Below are 23,443 nucleotides of genomic sequence, written 5' to 3'. Positions count from 1 at the left end.
TGGGTGGCCCAGCTGGTTGGGCATCTGCCTTCAGCTCAGGTCATGATCCTTGGGTCCTGGGATTGAACCCCGAGCCGGGCCTCCCTGCTCATCAGGGAGCTTACTTCTCCCTCTCCCTCTGCCCCTCCCCCCTGCTCATATGCATGTGCTCTCGTTCTCTCTCTCAAATAAATAAAATATTTAAAATATGTATATATGTATAATTTTGTTTTATATACATTAAAAATGACAACAAAGTGAACTAAATGAGATTTTAAATGTGAACAGTGTGAGATGGAGTTTTACCAATGTGTGCACTATTAGAAGCCATGGCTTCTCAACTGAACTTGAAAATATATGAATTGATATTACTTGGAGTCAGTAGGTGCACTTAATGATCGTGTTACTCTCTGTGCTATAGTCTTTGCTGCAAGAGCAAAAGAGACTGAAGATTATTTGCAAGCATTATTCCTCATTAGGAAACAAATGGATCATTCTGTACTGGGTCTGATTACTTTACAGCACTTGTCATGATGAAAAATTTAGTAGAGTGTTACTGGCCCTGTAGGCACCAATACATATAATAATTAAAATTTTAATTGCAAATAGAAACACAGTTGTATGTGATCATTTAAGAAGATTGAGTTCTTGCATATTAAGATTTCAGGAAACTTTTATGTGTTACATTAATTTGGAAGCTTGCCCCATTAATAGTGGTTAGTTTAAAGGAAGATAGGAATGAGGACTGGACTTGCAAGGCTTGACTCTGCCTTCTCTAATAGGGACAAGGAAGACAATTCCTCTGGAAAGTTTCACTGCTCAGCAGTGCAATTCTCTTGTGTACATACAGGTCACACACCACACACACACACACACACACACACACACACGCAAAACTTCTGTAATAATATTAAAGAATATACATTTTGGCTTTATACTCATTTACTCACAATTCCTTACTGGTAAGTTATTTACTCCATGTCTTAAGGTAGGAAACTGAGTCACAGAGTTTAATAAGGTATCTCAAGTGGTGCATAGTGATTGGGAGAGCTGGGATTCACATTCCTACATAGCTAACTCCAAAGCTCACGTTTCTTCCACAAAACCACCCTGCCCTAGAAGAGGGCAGTATGGCCACAAAAGAAACAAGTGAGGCTTATGCCTGATTCAGCACTGGAAGGGGCAGAAGTGCTAGATATTCAGAAATGAAAAATGAGTAAGTGCCAGCAGTATCCTGTGCTCTTTTAACACATTATAAAACATGAAAGAAATATTGATTCCAAGTTACAAATAAGCAGAATTTCTCCCTAACGAAGACGGTTTGTGCCCTGAAGCAAGTCATGGAATTACCACAAACTTGGAGCGTAGTAAATTTTTCTGAAAAATCAATATACAGGGACAGTTGAAGTCAGCTTGAGTCTGTCAAAAGTAGTTATGTGGCAAACAGCTGAAAGTGTGGGGCTCTGTTTTTCTAGGGAAATCATCGTCAGAAGTGAATTAAAGTACTGGGCCTACTTGCTCTTCGTTTATCCTAGGGAACATCACAAATCTGAGAAAGCTGTTACCTTAATAGCACTTCACTTAATGAGCTCCCTGACCCCTAACCTTTTGAAAGGATTCTTTTCATTTTCTCACTGATAGGAAGCAGCTGTGTTCCATCAGTCATGGAAAGTCATTATCCACATGGAAGGTTATGTAGCCACCGCTCTAGGCATGCCTTTTTTTGTGAGGAAGTAAAAGTGGGAATCATTTAATCAAAATGAAAATTGAACCAGTGAAAATTCTTCCAAAGCCAAAGTGTGTAAATCCAGGGCTGAGTCTGATCCATTGTCTGGAGAGAAAGAAGGCACTGGGGTTTTTCTGAATATTTTTTTCTACTGTTCATCTTTGAGTTATCGAACTGACATAAGGCAAAGTAGTACTTTGATTAAATAACAAGTAGATAGTCGTTTTCTTGTCTTGAAAATTTCTTCCTTACAGGATACCCAACTGTTCAGGTTTTCAATGTCTCTACCTGTGATTGAGCCTATGTTTAGAGCCCCTACTCAGCCTGAGTGGTTTACAGACCCACTTAAAACAGATGAATAGAAATGAATACAACTATTAGAGATCTGCAAAAATAGGCACTGTAAGTCTAATGACTATTTCTGCTGTGTTCTGCGAAGCAGAATTCCCCAATTTATATGGGACAGGGATCATTAAAATGAAAAATAGGATCAGATTCCTCATATAGAGCAATTATGTGGAGTCGTAAGGGTACCAGAACGTGAATTTGGCACAGGAGACAAAACCCACTAGCTGTGTGGAGCTCTGTGGTACCATCAGTGTAGATGCCTTTTTAGTGTCCTTAGATACAAATTAGGTCTTTGGGTTTTCCCAGTCCCGATTTCATTTTTAACATTCTCTACTCTTCCAAATCTGTTACTCTTGTTTTCCAGATTTTAAATGTGATTGTGTTGCATTCTTTCCTATTCTCTTGCTCTTGGGGGATCATCCCATTCTTTTTGTTTTAGGATTATAATTTTCAAGGGGCTTCCAAAGAAGGTAGAAGATTCCACAATGTCAGTTGTGTGTAATTTTCTAATCATGAACCTCAACCTTTTATTTTTTTACTAGCTATAATAGTTCTTCCAATGAGTTTTGAGTTTAGGATTTAAATTAGGATTTAACTTGGTCCCCTCTCTCTACATTGGCAAGGACCAACACTTACAACTTACTGCAACTGTTAAATAATCATCAGAGCAAAGACGTTCTTATTGTTGGTAGAAATGGCCCAAAAGCAAGGTCTGAACTAGGTTTTCTAGGATAATGTAGACATTGGACTAGGACTGAAAATACTGTAATATTTCACATGCATAAAGCTCAGCATACTTGACAAATTTATGTATATAGAACACTGGTAAGAAGGAGCAAGTAAGGGGCAACTGGGTGGCTTAGTGATTGAGCATCTGCCTTAGGCTCAGGTAGTGATCGCAGGGTCCTGTGATCGAGTCCACATCAGACTTCTCCCTCTGCCTATGTCTCTGCCTCTCTCTGAGTCTCTCACGAATAAATAAATAAAATCTTAAAAAAAAAAAGGAGTAAGTAAGCAAAATGAACCTCTCATGAACAAAACTTATGCTCTAAGTCCATGCACCTTGCTCATAGATAGGCCCCTATGTGGGGGAGGGGGGTCTCCTCATGTCCAAATCCACAGTTGACATACAATCAATATATGGCTGTAAAGCTGGCTGCAGCCAACTTTATATTTGGCATGCTTGAGTACATTTTCCACACAAGTTTTTATCCCTCTGGATGATACGTATTTTACCACTGTCCTTTTCCCCAAAAGACTGATTGTGGCAAAGTGTCTCTCATTTGGTTCATTTAGAGCCTGCATTCAGTTGTCTCATTATTTCAGGCTCCCAGAAGACTTCATGGGTAACCCTAGTATGGGGGTAGAGAGTCTATAAAAGAGTCAGACATCGATAGCATAAGTGACAGCAGACTATTTAGAATAGTGGAAGGAAGAGAAATCTTTTTTAAAACAAACCCAGAAACTCAAATGGCACAATGGGGGCTATTTAGTGTCAGTACAGAAAGCCTTAAACTCTCAGTAAGCCGTGAGGCATCACTTTATTACAGAGCAGCATAATAACAGCTGTTCATCATTGTTCTGGCACCTTCAAGCCTGTCTGTGTGCCTCCTCTTAACACCCGTAGTACCCTTTGTTCTCCGATATTTCTATCCTTACCAAACAGGGCAGTAGAGATGCCTTTGTCTTTTCCCCTACTACATCATGAGCTTGCCTTTTGTATCCAAGTCCCCAGCACCTAGCACAGTGCCCCATACATGGTAGCTACTCATAACTACCTATACAGTAAATGGGCTAATAAAACAGGTAGCAATGTATGGGTGTACATGTATTTTTTTGATAGAAACGATCACAGGTAAATATATCGCTGAAGGTCAGTGAAATACTTTGGAAACAAAAAAAAAAAAAAAAAGAAAGACTTTGGAAACAAAACATATAAAGACAAATTCCCCTAAATCTTACAAATAAAGAAGGAGAGAGGTGGAAAAAAGATAAAGTGAACAGAGTCAACACACAGATGATTTTGAATTTAAAGAATGTCCGCTAGGGCAGCCCAGGTGGTTCAGCGGTTTAGTGCTGCCTTCAGCCCAGGGCGTGATCCTGGAGACTCGGGATCGAGTCCCACATCGGGCTCCCTGTGTGGAGCCTGCTTCTCCCTCTGCCTGTGTCTCTGCCTCTCTCTCTCTCTCTCTGTGTCTCTCATGAATAAATAAATAAAAATTTTTTTTAAAAAGTATCCGGTAAGAGTATAAACTATTAACATCCATGTTTTTCAGAACAAAAGCATCTAAAATATTCAATTACTACAGCTTAGCTTATAGATTATGGGCAAACCTTAGTTTTTCTCTGAATGACTCCAACTTGTTACCAAATTTAAAATAATTACAAATAATTCTATAGAAAAGAAGTCACCTCTTTAAAAAGGGAATGCCACCTTCCTCATCTAGGTGTTAGGCAGATTTTCAACAGTACTTTTACTCAGAGGATCTAATGTAACAAATCACAGCCATTATTTATTTAGTTTTTATATAAACCAAGATGACATAGAAGTTCACTGAATTACCTGTTTCTCACCAGAAGTCAAAAATATACATTTAGATTACATCTTGTTTTTCTCTAAAGCTAATTTACTTTTTTAGAATTAATTTAGTCATGGCCATTAAAACATGAATTCGGAAGAGTGGCCCAAAAATCCTCATATATTAAGCTGATGCCTGCAAAGAAAGTGGAACTAAAAGGAACACAAATGGTATAATCTGGAAGATTGGAGGTAACTATTCATAAATTAACCAGGTTTTAATCTCATTCAGTTATTTTAAATTCTGTTTAAAGCGTATTTTTATTTTAAAAAGAAAAGCGTTGTGATGAACACTGGTTGTTACTTTTAAGTGATAAATCACTAAAGTCTACTCATGAAACCTTTATTGTGATACATACTAACTAGAATTTAAATAAATACTTGAAACAAAAAAAAAAGAAAAAAGTATTGTTGAACACACTATTCATATTTTGTGATACATATTCATAGAAAGTTCAATCTCAGCTGCAAAGCCGATCCCGAAACACACCTCATTTAAATAAATTACTTGGACTGCCATGCCATATTTAAAAGCTTTGGGTACATTCCCTAACATCTCATAAGATCATTCTTTATTTTTCATTCTGGTACAACTACTTCTAAAGATCAGGCTTGGTGCTTAATCAGCTCCCTGAAAACACGAGGGTCACTTCCACCTTTCCTCTGTGGTTTTCTCAGAATATTTTTAAGAAGGGAAAAAAATTAAAATTTAAAATACTTCTCATAATTTGCCCCCTTCTCTAGTGACCTAAGAAGTCTAGGTTGGCACATTCATCTAATCACTGTTCTCTCTGATCACCTTGGATATAAATCCTGCCCGTAGAAAAGCTGGGTTTTTCTTTTTTTAATCCAATATATCCTGGGCACAGATTGGAACCAGGAGGCCAACAAGGTCAGCGTGGGGCTGTTATCTGTATTCTTAGAACAGAGCTGGGGGCAAAAGTGAGAACTCCTGCCTGCCTGTGCTTGCCTACCTCATGTTTCCTCCTTCTTTCTCTGGCTTTTCATGACTAGCCTCTGTTTTTGGCCTCTGTGCCAAGTTCACACTCTGGTGATGCACACATTCAAGTCCTCACGATCCCTCTGTCTGAAGAATCCAGTCCCATTTCTCACTCTTGTGATCTGTGTACATAGACATAAGGGAATCTTGCCTCACTAAGGGCAGCACAAACACTCATTACAAGATGTACAGGGATACATTGTTTTCTAGAACTCTTACAGTTGCTTTCATGTCCAGTCATCTGTCCTCACTTGGCCTTTAAACCATTCGTGCAAGCCAGGAACTCTAGACTGAGGCTGAATAACTTGGGACTCTTTTCTTCCTGACATCCCAGGACTATTTGATTTTTTGATGAGGCCTATAAACAAGTGCATAAGTAGGAAAGAAACCTGAGTACTGCTGGAGCTCCATGTGTCTTTAGACTCTTCCCAGTGAAAGAGTTGTAATGCTGTCTAGCTGTCTTGGCCATAAAGAGCAATGAGGCTCTCATCCGGATTTTGCCATAACATAGTGCTCACATTTATACTCACAGTACTAAGATCATTTTTCTAGCCAAAACTTTCTCTCTAGTAATGGCATGGGTGAAGGGTGGGGGCAGTGGGTGGTGGTAGGAAGATGAAGCAAACCAGTGATAGGATTTTTTTTTTATTAGTTTCAGAGGTAAAATGTAGTGATTCATCAGCTGCATTTAACACCCATTGCTCATTCCATCCAGTGCCCTCCTTAATGCCCACCACCCAGTTACCCCATTCCCAACCGACCTCCTCTCCAACCACCCTCTGTTTGTTTCTTAGAGTTCAGTGTCTCTTATGGTTTGCCTCCCTCTCATTTTTTCATCTTATTTTATTTTTCCTTCCCTTCCCCTCTATTCATCTGTTTTGTTTCTTAAATTCATGAGTGAGATCACATGATGTTTGTCTTTCTCTGACTAACTTCTTTCACTTAGCATAATACCGTCTAGTTCCATCCACATTGTGGCAAAGGGCAAGATTTAACTCTTTTTGATGGCTGAGTAATATATTTTTATATGATATTATGGGTATATCATCTTTTTTATCCATTCATCTGTCAATTGTATGGTTTTTATGAATTTTTCTCCTTTCTAGATTAGCCAAGAATAACAATATAGAGTAGGCAACAATGTTAGTGGAACTTAAAAATGTCTCCTCTAGGAAAAGGATAGGTAAGGTCAAGAGGCTCCTCATTAATAAGAAGCCTTGCAAAAATAAAATTATGCATATTTAAGGGTGAAAAATGTAATTAACCTAAGTTGTCCCATAGCTGACAATGTTCAGGGACAAGAATTTGTAATTAGGTTAGAAGTAAAGAATGAAAATGCAGAGCTGGAGGGACAGCTTGCAAGGAGCGAGGACTTTAAATGCCCAGAAGGGGATTTGACCACCCCAGAGAACAAGTCAAGGTGTGGAAGAGAAGCTTGCCAAGACAGGAGGTACACAAAGCTTGCCTGCTTGGCGTCTGTGCCTGGGTCTTTGGTGGAAACCAGGGCAGAATTGCAAATGCTGGCCAGGTGCAGCCTTCTAAGCTAGCATAGATACCATAGTGCGAGCTAGGGCAATTGTGGTTCCCTTGTGCAAATTCATTGTATCCAGCTTCTCTAATGTCTCTCAGGGATTTCCTGTTTAAGTCCCATCCCCCTCCTATCCTGGCCCTTCCCCACTGAGAGAAGACAGTAAAAAAGGGAAGAAATACGGTGTTCCCCACATCTCATTCCCTTTATCATCAGCAAGGTACTCACAGATTTATGAGATGTTCCTCTCTTAAAGCATTCTGGGAAGCTTCTATACTCCTCAAAGATAGTTTTCCTATTATTTTTTTAAAGCACTCATGATTTGGTTTTCTCTTTGTGTGAATTTTATCTTCTAGAGGTTTTCCGTTTTTGTTTCCTAATGGCCCAGTGTGTGTGTGTGTGTGTGTGTGTGTGTGTACTCATGCATTGCCCTAAATCTCCAGAGCACCTGGTGGATGTACAGTTCCAGACATATATAACCCAGTAGTGGAATTCATTTGGTTCTTCAGTGAAGAAAAGGTATTTCCTGGTAGAACTGGCCAATATCATTACAGCAGCCCGTTGAGATATGAATTGATGACTCAAAGATGTCTTTCCGCTTCCTTCTAAAATTGATGAGTGCAGAACTATTGCATTTATTGTCACTCTCATGGGAAGTGGTTACTGATCAGGGTGAGGAAGAAGTACAGACTAGGGAACAATGTGCTTTCACATTGTTTTTATCTGTTTATCAGCCTTGAAGTTTTTGTTGCAGCCTTATCCTCTTTCTAAAACCCAGCTTAGTCTGTTCTTCCCGTGCCGGTTGTTTTAATAGCTTCAGAAGCATTCTTTTTAGTAAGCCTTTAAATCCCTTATCAGAGTTGAGCAGATCATAGGGTTCAAATATCCACAGGGAGTAAGATCCAACTCAAAATGGGAGGCTGACATGGCTCATTGTACATTGTTAGTGATTTCAGCTGTGTTTCTTGGAACTAGCCAAAATCCTAATCTTTGTCTCTGGTGACATCTGATCCTGCATTTGACTAATTAAAAAACATGGCTGGGACACTATACTGTTAAGCTATTAAAAAAAAAAAAGCAAAACTTGTGTCTCTGACCATACCTGTGGTCTCTCGGGAACAAGGAGACCAGTAATCAGTTGTGTGTATGTGAAATTAGTTTACTTTTGTTGGCACTCATGCCATGTTTACTTTGCCATCTAGTTTAGGAAACAGAACTGTCTTGAACCATAGTTTATAGAGCAAATAGACAGGGAGAGCTCCTTAATTGTGATGTGAGATTCCAACCTTTGCTGTCAAATGTGGACAATTGGAAATTATCTTACTTGGATGTGGTCAATACTGTGCAAGAGTCTGCTCATATCTGGATTTTAAATGGTTTATACCCAGAGCCAATTTGTCACAAAGTACGAACACGGGTTCCTTCAAAATGATACCTTCAAAAATGGGTTCCATTTGGTGAAATGAGACTGGGAAATACTGCAGGCTCTATCCCTTCCATGTGTCTTAGTATACATTCCCTATTAAAGACCCTAAGACATGTGGCAGTAAAGAATTCCGTATGCATCGCTTAATCCCAGGATATTTCCTTCCTCATTGGCTCAGAGTGATTTTTTTTAAAACATAATACCTATTAACAGGAAAAACAGGTTTTAAAAAACATATTTTGGGAAATGCTTTCCTGAATCGCGCATTGGAAAACGGTATAAAGGGCTCTGCATTCTATATTTTTTGGAGAATGTTTTAGACTGTATTTTTATTCTTTGTAAAAGCAAAGTAAGGCTTTGTGTACACGTGCACATGTATATGTGTGCAGATGCCAGGACACACAGGAATATGAATATTCAACGTTTCTTCTTTCAGCTCTGGAAAGTCATGGAAAGTTGACTGGCCTGTGTTCAGTGTCTAGGTCTGCTTTCTTACTGTAATTGCCTCAGAAAAGCCCTTCTGCTTGATACTCTCAGCTCAGAGGCATCCTAGTGAAATGTCATCTGCTCAACAGCTCTAGAATGGAAATCATTACCCACATATTTTATTTCTTACTAAAATCTAAATCATGCATACACTATCACTTTGACACGGTTTGGTACATTTCTTTTTTTTAAAAGATTTTATTTATTTGTGCATTATTTATTTATTTGTTTGAGAGAGAGACACAGAGCATGGGTGGCAGGAGGGGCAGAGGGAGAGGAGAAGCAGGCTCTCTGCTGAGTGGAAGCCCTATGTGGGGCTCAAAATGGGGCTCCATCCCAGGACTCTGAGATCATGACCTGAGCCGAACACAGACGCTTAACCGACTGAGCCACCCAGCTGTCCCCAATCTGGTGCATGTCTAAAGATTCTCAGTCCTTACCTCTCAGAGGACTGGCCATAAATTTGACTGTGTAGAAAAACTACTGGTTCACTGCTGCAACAAGAGCATAAAATTTGTTGTAGTAACTTTTCCACATCCATAACGGTTTTAAAAAAGCTCTGCATATTCATGTAAGAAGAGGAGGCAGGTCCATCATTTGACCACATGTATTATCAATCAAGAATGAAACCTGAAATTTAAAGAGTAAAGTCAGATAATATGTTTATGTTAGGTTGTGTATGTGTATATTACATATTTATATATTTGTGTATATATATATATATATACATATATAAAATTTATATATGGGGCAGCCCAGGTGGCTCAGTGGTTTAGCGCCACCTGCAGCCGGAGGTGTGATCCTGGAGACCTGGGATCGAGTCCCACGTCGGGCTCCCTGCATGGAGCCTGCTTCTTCCTCTGCCTGTCTCTCTCTCTCTCTCTCTCTCTGAATAAATAAATAAATAAATAAATAAATCTTAAAAAAAATAAAATGTATATATATCATGTGTGTAAATATATGTATATAATTACACACACACACACACACACACACACACAAATGTACAAAGTAAGTTTAGACCAGAGTTTCTCCATAGCATGGTTGGGCCAGATAATTCTAATTCATTTTTGAGGAGAGAGATCTATCTAGTGCATTGTTTGGTCTTCACCCCCCAGGCTTCCACCCACTAGGTGCCAGTAGCTTCCCCGCCCTCTCCCTTGTTATGACAACCAAAAACATCTCCCAACATTGCCCAGTGTCCCCACGGGGCAAAATCATTTATTCTCTCCCATCACCCCTCCCCCCACACACTGAGAACTACTTGTTTAGGCTTATATTATGACTTGTATGGTTTATCTTGGCCTAAAAGAATTTGTCACACTAATCATGTTTTTTTTAAGTTGGTTGATACAGAGAGAGAGAAACTTTCACCTGTGGTATGCATTTGGATTTTTACCAAATAAACACTTAGGCCCAAAACTCTTCCAAGAAATGTAGTCATTGTTTCTTTCTATTGCTCAAAATAAATGAGCTCTTAAAGTACTTTCCTTTATACCATTTTCTTCAGAACTAAAAAAATGTATTATGACTTCAGATTTTATGCTTATTTATTTTAAAGATTTTATTTATTTATTCATGAGAGACACAGAGAGAGAGAGGCAGAAACACAGGCAGAGGGGGAAGCAGGTCCCTGTGGGGAGCCCAATGTGGGACTCCATCCCAGGGATCAGGATCTAAGCCAAAGGCAGACCTCAACGGGGGAGCCACCCAGGTATCCCTTATGCATATTTAAATAAGGCCTAAAATTTCAAGCCCTGAGGACATAGCATGCCTAAATTGTGAGACCTTTAAATAAAGGTTTTAGTTTCTCATCCTGGTTTGTTACAAAAGTTACTCATAAAGCTTGCTGACAATGTTTACTTAAAAGTTTTTAACCCAGATGGCTATTGAAGGATCACTAGAATACCTTATCATTGTTACTAATAATGGCTTCTGATTTATAATAACATTTTTCCCTCAGTATGAGTAGTTTTCTTTAAACAGACAGGGGTAGTGAATTAAACACTAAAAATTTTTTAAACTTTCTGGTTAGAAAGCAAGAGCATCCAACTTGTAAATTATTGTCTAAACGCAATGGACAGTTTTGCAAAGTTTTAAAAAGACATGAATGTCTTTCTAAAACATACTTATTAGAAAGTGTAGACTGTAGAACTTTGGTAAAATTCAGTGGAAGATAGTCTTTCTTGACTTCCATCCATACAAAGTTAGTTGCCAAAAAATTTTTAATAAGGAGTTCTTTGATGTGGTAGTTTGGCAAGACTTTATGTCAGGTCTGTAGTTCGAGTATTCATGGTATTGGCTGCTTACTGTGGGCATCTTTGGTTAGCCATTTGGTTTGTTCATGGGTGAATTTTAATATTTTAGGAATTGCTCTTTTAATGCATACAAAATTTTTATTTTCCTTACAGCAATATTTATAGACTCATTTATATCATAATGCAGATTTTCTCTTCTGCTGTCAAAAAAATCCCATTGTGCAGGGGAGGTATTTGTGGGGTATGTGTGAATGGTATCTTTGATTCCTAGTCTGTCTCTATTCATATGACTCCTTAAATAATTCTACCAAGTTAATATTTCTTAGGCAGAATTCAGATTATGTCTTCATCTACCCCATGTCCCTTAGTAGTTCCTCACTTTGCAGGTTATTTCTTCCTTCCCCACTTTATTTCTGTAAACCCCACAAAGCTGGACTTTGGTGCACATGCTTTCCTTCTCTGGAACCTGTTTCCTTGTGATTCCTTTCCCTTCCCTCCTCTGGGTGGTTCAGAGGTACTGCATGCTCACCGGTTTACCTTTACATTTTGTATTATAACTTATGTAGGATATTTGGTTTGCCCTCCTTACTAGAGTCTAAGTCTTAGAGAGGACTGCATGTGAACTATCCTTGTACTTCACAACATGTGCTGTGAGCTCTGTTCAAAAACCAGTATTGTGGGGCAGCTGGGTGGCTCAGGGGTTGAGCAGCTGCCTTTGGCTCAGGTCGTGATCCCCGGGGTCCTGGCATGGAGTCCTGCATCAGGGTTCCCGCAGGGAGCCTGCTTCTCCCTCTGCCTGTGTCTCTGCCTCTCTTTGTGTGTCTCTCATGAATAAATAAATAAAATCTTTAAAAAACAAAACAGAACACTCTTGTAATGCTGTATTTGGCTAAATCTTTTTCCTACAAGGGCTGGTGCTCTAAGACCATACTGACTTGTCTTTATACTTATTATGTCTTTTTTTTTTCCTTTAGTAGCTAACTATGCAAACGAGTGGCTTTTATATTAATCAGAGACAGCAAAAAAAGAGGGCTGTGTTTGTGGCACTGGAATAATTTTAAAGGGATCAGAGCAATCACCAAAGGGTTTGACTAATTAAATAATACACAAGTTAAGTACAAAAGCTAGCTTTGTAAAATTAATCTGAAATAAATGAAAAGAGAATGTGGAAAACAAACATGACATTGATGATAGTCTACTTCATTCCCCACCCCTCTCCCCTTCCTTCCTTGACAGACCTCAAAGACAAGGCTTTTGTAGTTTGGCACAGGAGCAATAGCCAGAAAACCAGATGTGATCCCACAATCTTTCTTTTAAATTTTAAGTCTAAAAATAATAATAATAATAATAATAAAATTAAATAAATAAATAAATTTTAAGTCTAGAAATCAAGACTTCAAATCTTGATGTTTGCTGCTGAGCACAAACAGACCTATGAACATGTGTCCTGACTCAAGACTTGAAAACAGCTATAGTAACAGACTAATTCTAAAGTGTCTCCATTGTGTTCTCAGCTCTAATATTCCAGGATTCTGGGTGAAAATTCACTCACCGTATTTTAATTCATAGAATGGCTCTTATGCTGTCATTCCATCTTCATCCCTCCTTCCCGGCCATCAAATTTTTTTTTAATTTTTATTTATTTATGATAGTCACACAGAGAGAGAGAGAGAGAGAGGCAGAGACACAGGCAGAGGGAGAAGCAGGCTCCATGCACCGGGAGCCCGACGTGGGATTCGATCCCGGGTCTCCAGGATCGCGCCCTGGGCCAAAGGCAGGTGCCAGACCGCTGCGCCACCCAGGGATCCCCCAGCCATCAAATTTAAATTTCAGTAATAATAGAAACAATTTAGGTTAAAGAAGGTTTCTTCTTCATCTTCTTCTTCTTCTTTTTTTTTTTTTTTAACAGATTAAGGCACCTCTGGGGTTTTATTCTCTTATATTTTTCTCTCAGTGTGGATACAGCACACTTTCAAAAGATAATCCAAAATGTAGCTCAAACTGTAATCCTTGTTAATTGCAATGGCTATGTGTTATGTGCTTGGTGCTGTTATACAAATAGGAATTAGAAAACAACCTCACTTCACAGGGAATTAACTAAATGGTGCTAAACCGGTTACTGGGAGAGGTGCTCCAAGCACTGCTTTCATTTCCCCATAGAGTTTCCCTGGGGTGGGGGAGATGTCTGGCGCCACAAAAGGAATTAGGCTCTGGTTTGAACAGAGACCTTCAGGCTAGTAAATTTATTTTAAGAATGTGTTGCCAGAGATCTAGTAAATTTATATAATGTGTTGCCTTCAGGCAGTGCATGCAAGAAGTCTTGCTGCACCAGGTGTTTTGTTTTGTATTTTTTTTCCTTTCCCCAGAGGCAGGAGAAGGTGTGGATCTTCTTGACAAAACTTAACTCAGCTTTTGATAAAGCAGTTATTGTTTCTATGAAAGTATAGGGTTTGGGGGATTCTTAAAATTCTATTTGTTGGGGCCCCTGGGTGGCTTAGTTGGTTAAGAGACCAATCTTGATTTCAGCTTAGGTCAGGGTCTCAGTGTTGAGACTAAGCCTCATGATGGGTTCAGCGTTCAGCAAGGAGTCTGCTGGGGAATCTCTGCACTCCACCCTCTACACCCCCAGTCGTGTGTGGACTTTCTTTCTCTCTCAAAAAAATAAATAAATAAATAAAAATAAATAAATAAATCTTTTTTTAAAGATTATTTATTTATTTGAGAGAGAGAGAGAGATTGAGAACAAGCAGGAGAAAAGGGCAGAGGGAGAAGCAGACACTCGGCTGAGCAGGGAGCCAGACTCTTGTCTGTTCAATATTGAACAATATTTGAAATCACAGTTTAAATAAAAAGTCCACAAGACTAGACCTGAAAACCCCTAGGTTTTACTTCTCTTCTGCCAATGGCTGCTTGCTAATCTTAATTAAATCACAGCTTTCTGGATCTTGATAAAATGCAGCTGGGAGAAAATAAGCAAATATGAAATCCAGCCTTCCTTCTTGCTCCAAAATGCTTGAAGTTTATATTTGTATTGTTCACCTGCATAATTATTTCTTGAATTAGTTTATGTCCTTATGTCCTTGTTTAAAACACAGAATCACACTTTGTTTTTCAGAACAAAGTTTCCTTGGCCGCTCAGAGCACAGCATTGAGAGGACTAAGTTAGCTTTTAATTTTGATTGCATCTAGTAACCTGCATGCTGTAAATGAGAGCTCACCTTGCAATTATATGTTTGCTTTGTCCTTTGTCTTCTGTGGATGTACACCTGAATTCCTTGTCTGGGCCGTGCATACCAGCAGGGGAGGCCTTCATTCCACTGGATTTAAACTTCTAAATAAGAATGCAAAGTTTTGCACCTTTAAATTAAGTTTAGATTAAGGAAATATTTTTTTAAGCCCAAGGTTAGGAGATGTAAATTCATTGTTCTCATTTCTTTTTTGTTACAGGGCCTGAAAATAAATACTTTCCATTCCTTGTGGGGGGTGGGGAGGATGGGGTTGGGGAGGCGGACAAGCTGAATGAAACAGGGAAGATTTCTGCAGGCTCAGGCTTGCCCCTCTGACCTAGCTGTGCCCTGACGGAGCACTTCATTCAGCCTGGAAGCGTTTTCCTTCCAGCTTCCTGGCTTTTCGCTATGGCCCCATATTCATTCATAAAACAAGCGGGTCTTACTAGTAGCTCCTGTTAACTTTTCTATGATTCAGCCTCAAATATTTGGAAACTCTCCTTAACACCCCTTTGTTTTCCCACCAGATTCTTGCCTTTTGTCGGCCTCACTTCTCATTAGCATGAAAAGGTTTGCTGCTGGTAGAGGGAAACACACTCAGATCACCAGGTTTGCTTCTATTCTGAAGCACTCATTTGTAAAGGGAATTAGAGCAAATTAAAATGAAGTTGGAGTCATCTGTAAATAGAACACAGACCTAAATGAAGTTAATCTGGTTACTCAGAGGAAGTATAGAAAGAATACTAGCAGGCTGCAAGTGAATCCTTGATCTATCACATACTTGGTTAAGGCTAATAATTTAGCCCGCAGTATTTTCCTTTTTCATAGAATGTCGGAATGCCTCATTGGCAGGGTTATTATTGTGACATGCATTGAGATGATGTGGGTATTACCAAAATGACCCTATGACTCCGTTGTGTCCAGCCCTCCCCTCCGAGTGTTTTCAAGGTCCCCAGTGCAGACCTAATATTCAGCCCGTTTACACCTGTACTAGATTGAGTTCCAGTTGTTTTTGGCCAGGATCTCTTATGATTGGTCAGTTCTTGTGTTGTGCCAATTCTGGTTGGTCAAGCCCATACTTCTACTCAAGGGTGTTTCCCATAAAAAGTGCAGCCCTATGGTGTCACCACAGCTCTGCCTGGAATCCCAGTATCTGTGTCCCGCTGCCCTGCCGCAGGGACCTGCATACAGCCCCAGGAGCCACCAGGCCTGGGCGCCAGTGGTGAACTTTTCTGTTGTTGTGTATCAAATGAAGAGGATGTTCAAAAGAGCCCTGCACTGAACCTGGTGTGAAAGAGATTAAGTATCTCTTTAAATTTCCACTTATGAGGGGCACCTGGGTGGCTCAGTCAGTTATGCCTGTGCCTTCAGCTCAGGTCATGATCCCCGAGTGCTGGGATTGAGTACCACGTCGAACTCCCTGCTCAGGGGAGTCTACTTCTCACCTTCCCCCTCTGCCTTTTCCCCTGCTCCTCCTCTGTCTCTTGCTTACACAAAGTCTCTCAAGTGAATAAAATCTTTCAAAAATAATAAATTTCCACTTACGGTTTTCTCTTTTCGTGGGAACCAAAAGTTCATTCAGAAGCCTGGGCATGAATTAGAGATGATTAACACCCTCACACTTAATTCTGAATCTCTACTTTGCCACAATGTTAAAGACTTTGTACAGAGTCTACATTATTGTGGCTGACACATCCGTGTCTATTACTTTTTTTAAAAAAAGATTTTATATATTTATTCATGAGAGACACACAAAGAGAGGCAGAGACAGAGGGAGAAGCAGACTCCTCGCAGGGAACCGGATGAGGGAGGGACTCAATCCCCGACTGGGAATCACGCCCTGAGCTGAAGGCAGATGCTCAACTGCTGAGCCACCCAGGTATCCCCATTCATGTCTCTTACAATGAGCCCTCTCTCCAGAAGCTCCTTTATAGCCCAAAAAAGTCACCTTCCATAGAGTCTGTCACTTCAGTTCTGCAAACAAACATGGATAGGCATGAATCCTGGATGGGAGCTATGCTTAAACCGAGATCCCAGAACAAATTATTGTGAGATTCTCTAGAGGGATTAGGAGGTATTTTGCACCAGAACTCATCCTGTGTATATTGTTGTCCTATAGGTTAAAAATTATCGAGGTGCCTTGCTGGCTAAGTCAGTAGAGCATGTGACTCTTGATCTTAAGGTTGTGAGTTACAGCCCCACATTGGGCATGGAGCCTACTTAAAGTCATCCTGTAAATTCTCTCTGTATGTTCTCAGAATATGGAGGGGAGCCATATGTGTATTTATGCCATCTCCCGTCATTGAATGTCAACTCTCAGGGGTGAGGGGAGGGATGTTTCAAAGCCAAGTTGACTTCAGCTTTGCATCCGGGATTTTCAGTAAACTTTGAAATCCACCTAAGGACTAAAGGACAGGGCTCTAGGAGCTCTTAAAGTTTCTTGTGTGGAAGATTCTAAGGCAAAGCAAAGTTTAAAAGATCATCCTAGGGACATCTGGGTGACACAGACAGTTAAGTGTCTGATTCTTGGTTTCAGCTCAGTTGGTGATCTCAGGGTCATGAGATCGAGCCCTGCGTTGAACTCCACACTCCTTGGGATTCTCTCTTCCTCTTCCTCTGCCTCTGCTCACATGCTCTCTCTCTCTCAAATAAATAAATAAATCTTAAAAAAAAAAAAAGACCATTCTAGTACAGAAATGGCAATGAAATAAATCCCTTATTTTAGCTTTAGTTTTTGATTTTCACTATAAATAGTAACACAGATGTTGATGGTACCTGCATGGTTGTTAACCACTGTCCTTGCCTTCTAAGGCAAAGGAACAAAACTGCTTCAAGCTCTAGTCACCTAATTTTCCCAGTAAATGAGGTAATACCATTGCCTTCATCTTTTCTAATATAAATATCTATTTCTATCGCTCACTTAGAAGACATGTCCAGCTTTTTAAAATGGCTGTACAGTTGATTCCCAGTTTCAGCTTTCAGTTTGAACTTTATTCTGGGCAAACAAAAAGTTAGCAAGCTAGAAAAAGCTAACCAATAGAATTATGCTCTATCAGTAACTAACTTTTCTCCAAGAAAAATACTTGTGAAAACATTTTTTAAAAATTGTCAAAGCTAAATGGATACCCAGAAATTACCCTGACCAAAACAAGTCAGAGGTATGGCATTAGTTTTGTATTGAAGATGTGTAATTTGTCTTTAGAGAAAGCAGGCAGCTCTGTGTTCTTAGGGGGGGTTAATTGAAGGTTGTGATTCTTTGTTATTCTAAAAAAAAAAACAAAAAACAAAAAAACAAAAACAAACAAAAAACAAAACAAAAAAAAACTTATTGTGTTCCCATTGAAAAAGAAAATGAAGAATCCTAAAGACCAGCTGGAAAAAGTTCAAAAGAGGTCTTTTCATCAAACCCTTAATGGCTTTAGTGTCAGGGTTTGGGGACAAAGCCTATGGGAGTGTGGTTATCAGCTGTCAGGCACCTGTTGTTATGGATTTATGACACAGCTAGGGACTTTAGCTTGTTTCCAGTGAGACGTTGAGACTCGTTCATTGTGCATCACAGATGACAGAGTCTGTTCTAGAAACTAAACAAAGTAATAAAATAAGCCCCCAAAATGAAATTAAATAATAAAGTAAGTAATAAGTAAAATTGCAGTAAAAATTTGTCAATAGCTTACGTTAATTTCACCTACAATTTCACATTCAGTAAGCTGCAGCGATTGCTAGTCAAAGTATTAACATTTATTATTTCCACATATCAAGGTTCTAGAGGAGTTTGCGTGGCATGTGATAAATGAATAAATAATGTGTCTTTTCATTCTTTAGATAAAATACAAAGTTCAACTGTGCAAGGTCAGTTTTAATAACAAGAATTGCAATAAACTGCAGCTTATCCCTTAGATCCCTGTACTACTCCTGCATGAGAAATAGTACCTAAGATTTTACAAATTCCAAAACGCAGTAGGATTCACATGAATATAAATCAGAGGTGATGTAGCATTTTACTTATTCAGCATTAAGCTTTATACACTTAACTTCATATTTTCTAGCAAAATATGTATTTATAAAGCCCAGGTTTAGAGTGAATGCTAAGCATTTAAAACAATTCTCCTAGCACATGTCACTGTACCAAGAGCGAAGTTTCTTGGTACTATTTCTGAATTTTATTTCAAATAAAATCTCGGGACGCCTGGTTGGCTCAGCGGTTGAGCATCTGTCTTTAGCTCAGGGTGTGATCCTGGAGTCCCAGGATCGATCCTGCATCGGGCTCCCTGCATGGAGCCTACTTCTCCCTCTGCCTGTGTCTCTGGCTCTCTCCGTGTGTCTGTCATCAATCAATAAATAAAATCTTTAAAAAAAATAAAATAAAATAAAATCTCAAAGCAGCAGACATATGAAATCCTGGCAAACTTGTTTAGCTGTGTGTCTCTTGAAACCCTTGATTAACCAGTAACCTGGCACCTTCATTCATCTGGAACATAAGGATCAATCCGAGAAAATTTTATACGTTTGTAAGTAGAGATGAAGTTAGCTATTCCTAAAACCATGCAAGCTACTTCATAACGGAAGGAAAGGGTTAAATAGGTCCTGAATCATCAGTAATCCCTGGGGATGTCTAGATAAACACAAATCCCAGTGATTTACATTCATAGGTAATCATTTAAAACCTTCACATAGGGTTTAAGAATAGAAGTATGCAGGACGTTTTAGAAAGCCTTTATTAAAAACGATTACTTCTTTTTTTCAAACAGAAGACTCAGTACCAAAAGAGTTCTGTTACATTTATGTAGGATATTAATGTTGCCTGAGAAATGAAGCGCTCCTGAATTTCTTTCAGGGATCCCTGGGTGGCGCAGCGGTTTGGCGCCTGCCTTTGGCCCAGGGCGCGATCCTGGAGACCCGGGATCGAATCCCACGTCGGGCTCCCGGTGCATGGAGCCTGCTTCTCCCTCTGCCTGTGTCTCTGCCTCTCTTTCTCTCTCTGTGACTATCATAAATAAATAAAAATTAAAAAAAATAATAAAATGCTGAATTTCTTTCAACAGAGACTGTAGAGTGTGTCTCACTCATTTAGTAAGCACTTCTCTAATAGTTAGGCAAAAGGAAATCTCTGCCCTCCTGGCTCATGTGTTGCAAAAGGGCGAGACAAAGTGAATAGACAAAAGAGTAAACATATATAGGATACGAGGTTATGGGAAGCACTGTGGAGAAAAAATTAATCAGAATATGGGCCTAGAGCACGCTGCGGTTTGCACTGGGGCTGTTTTATATAGAATGTGAAGGCCTCACTGATTAAATATTCCTAAGATATGGAATATTTAGAAGTGTGATATTTTCTGGAATATTTAAGGAAAGGATTAGAATCAGATCTTACAATTAGCTAAAGAGTGTCAGAATTTAGAGAAATAGAGAAACTGGGTGCTTTGTGATCTCTTCTTGGATATAAGGGAAAGAGCAATAAAGTATTCAGAACTATCAACTAAAATTCATTTGTTGAGCACAAGCGTTAACTGAAGAGGTCAGGTGTTTTTGCCCACAGTCAAAACTCAAGAATTAATTTATTATTGGTTTGTGTTGGCTGAAAAGCATTATGAAAAAAAGGAATAAAACAAGCAGGAGTCACAAAGTAGACACTCTACTCCTAAAAATCATACTTATTACCTAGGTTTCCTCAATCCTTATTGTGTCGCAGACCCTACTTTGGACTCAGAAACTAGGATGAATTTGACCAGTCCTGTCCCGAGGAGCTCAGGCAGTTAGAGGAAGCACATACCGGCATGTGGACAAAGAATTATAATCACTGGGTAGAGAGGTAGAAGTAAACACAGCAGCAGAAAAGCTAAAGGTGTTCTGAGCAGGAGACAGAGCCTGTGCAAGCACCACCAGCATGTTCAGAGAAGTTGGGTGTGACTGGATGTTGCTGTATAGAAGCACCGTGACGTGAGTGAGGCTAGAGGTGTCAGGATGGACAAGGAATGACTTGGCACAGCGCGACAAGAAGTTTGGGAAAAAATCTGGGGCTCGATGGAGTCACAATCTAAATGATGGCGAAGTGAGAGAGAAAACAAAGGTGCTTCCATATAATAATCAGTGAGAAATCCGAAATGTCTTCTTTGTTAATTTAATTGATCAAATGTTATTCTCGTCTTCCTTACCTATTACTTTTTAGAAGCAATGTTCCAAACAGTAGGACACGAACACAGTAATTTTAAAAATATGTCTTCCCTGAATAATTTCTGCTGCACTGAGTGTTCTTCTTCGTCAACTGATAACTCAAAGTCACTCTGACTTTTATGTTAAAAATTTCTAGCCAAGATGAACATTCTTTCGTGTACTCATTCTCTCGGTGTTTCCCCTTGTGCGGATTTTTTTGCCCTCAGTCCATTAAAGTCCTGAGGTTTTCCTGACTCCTTTCTTTTTCTCTAGAGTAGCTCTCTCTGTGTGAACTCAGAAGAGAAGAAACTAGAGTTAAAATGGTGCCTCTGGCTGCGTTTGTTATTTGGGCTTCTTCCCACTCTTTTCCAGAAAGACTTAAAAGACGTTACCAAGGCCTTTGTTTATAAACCTCACTTTACTCTGAAATAATTGGTGTAGATCAAAGGAAGTGGAGGGATACTGCAGAGTGATGAGCTGATAACCCTTCCTCCTCTCATGTTCCCGGCCCGCAGCTTTCTCCTGGAGAGGCCCTACACGGCTGGGCAGCTCCTGCAGGCAGGCTGGCTCCGGGGTGGTGGGCGTGGGCGTGGGCGTGGGGGCCCAGAGCCTTATCTGGAGAGTAGATGGAGTCAATGAAAAGAGCTGTTTGCTCTTAGGAGTGGAGTGGGGTAGAGCGGGGAAGGGAGGCGGAGAAGCGGTATTTGTTTTTTCTTAAGTGGTTATAATTAAAGCTTTCCACCCAATTGCTCGGTGAACCAGAAAAAGGTATTTGTGAATCTGTGTGTGTGTGTTTAACCCCACAAATGAGCCTTGAGACCCGCTTCAGAAAGAAAACCTGCTCTCCGGCGACACCTTGTGGAGTGTGGGTAATCCTGCAACTTGATGGAATTGCTTCTGGACGCCGCCGTGTGCCCCTTCCTTCCCGGTTGCTCCTTACCTGTGTGCTCCTTACCCATGTTGCCTTCTAAAGATCAAGGAATTTTGTGACGGATTATGTCGACTGTTGTATTTTTGTAGGACAGTCGCCGAACAGAAGCCGTATCTCCAGGTGTGCGCTCTGGAGCTGCGTGTCAAACCGAGTAACTATAGTGATTCTTAACGTTGCATCATTAAAGTCATCCGTGGAATTTTTAAGGTCATTCATTCAAGAAAGCACTGATTTGGGGCTTTAAATTTTTGTTTTCTAGGAGGAAACAAATTAACCAAGCAACATTTTCGTCTGAATTGGGCATGGATCTCCTTTGAAAAGGAATATTACCTGATCAATGAGGACTCCAAATTTCTAGATGTCGTTCTTAAACGTAGAGGGTTTTTGGGAGAGACTTCATTTATAAGTAAGTTTAATTTGCGCTTCTGTCTCAAAATCCCCCTTTTTCTAGTGAAAGTTCATAATTTTACCATGATTAAAATATGTTTAGTTTACTGCTCTAGATTTAAAGCTTAGGGGAATGTTGACATTTAAAGGTTCTTTAACTGCTAAAGAATCTGTCAAGAGTTTTGTGTCAAGGCTAAATCACAGAGACAAAAGGCTGCAAATATAGGAAATGTGTAACCAGTTGCATATACCTCTCCAAACCTTCTACCTACATATGATCTTTCTCTGATATAAGGTTATTTAACCTTACAAAAATGACGGTAACCACTCATAAATTAAAAAGTTATAAACGTCACTAGACCTTAGAAGAGGCTTAGGCGAATCTGTAATTTAACCATAAGATACAAATCTGCAGGAATGTCAATGTAAAAATATATGAGGGCCACTTTAATAATAAGCAAATGAAAAAACATTCAGTAACCTATTACGCATTGAAGTGTAATTTACTATTTGTTGCATTAGAATGCTCTGCCACAGGTCACAAAAAGTTGCATAAAAGTACAAAAAATACATAAAAGATGTACATTATGACTTTTCTTCAGAACCAACAGTAAAATATTAAATACTTTTTTGCTGCTTTTCCCTTTTAAATCAAACTGAGAATCAAAAGCAAAAAAGAAAGGCTTTTTTCAAGCCAATCCAAGCTCACATTCAATTTCACGGAGGCATAAAATAGAGAAAAGTAGGTATATTGGTAACTTTAAAGACTAACATGGCACAAAATATTTGGCATATTGATGAAAAGTGATAGCACCCCAAGCAATCATATTATTTTTGGTATTGTGGGTTTTATAGACATCTAGGCTGATAGAATTTTCATGAGGTAAAAGAGCTTTCATTGTCAGCTAAGATAGGAATCTAGGAAAATGTTGGCAATAAAAAAGAATAAAAACTGAGCAATCCTGTGTTTGTCTGCAAAACAATTATTTGAAAATTTGCAAAAGCCTTAATGAGTAGATCCCTATGCACTCGCACATGCCCACTCACACACACACACACACACACACACACACACAGCACAAACCATGCCTTAGCCACAGCCACAGTCCCCACCCACCCACCTTGTTCCCTCTGATGTTTGGATGCTGGATATTAATTACTCCCTTTTTTCTTAAAGAGTGCTTTTGTTTTTTAACTGTAGAAGAGGGATTTTCACACTACGGTCTGCGGATCTCTTAGGATTACTTAGCTCAAGGGGAACTGGTCCACCTGCAGGCCTTCGGCAGCCAGAGCAGCTCTGCTTGCACGCACCTCTTCTCAGCCGTCATTTACACTCTCTGTGCCAACCTTTGAAAGCACAGGGAACACTCCTGTTGCTCTCTGGTTAGGAGCATGTTTTCTTTACACACACACACACAC

At 39.5% G+C, this 23,443-nt stretch overlaps 1 protein-coding gene across 1 annotated transcript in view; it reads left to right on the top strand.

Moving 5' to 3' along the window:
- The window catches only part of FREM2 (FRAS1 related extracellular matrix 2), a 166,617-nt gene that overhangs the window by 53,042 nt on the left and 90,132 nt on the right, over positions 1-23,443 (top strand). Inside the window, exon 3 of the mRNA XM_077867971.1 lies at positions 21,897-22,043. Coding sequence (XP_077724097.1) covers positions 21,897-22,043 — 147 coding nt within the window. The remainder of the gene's footprint in view (positions 1-21,896; positions 22,044-23,443) is intronic.

Source organism: Canis aureus, chromosome 24 (genome assembly GCF_053574225.1).
Source record: "Canis aureus isolate CA01 chromosome 24, VMU_Caureus_v.1.0, whole genome shotgun sequence".
NCBI lineage: Eukaryota > Metazoa > Chordata > Mammalia > Carnivora > Canidae > Canis > Canis aureus.
This window is presented reverse-complemented; position numbering and strand designations above follow the sequence as displayed.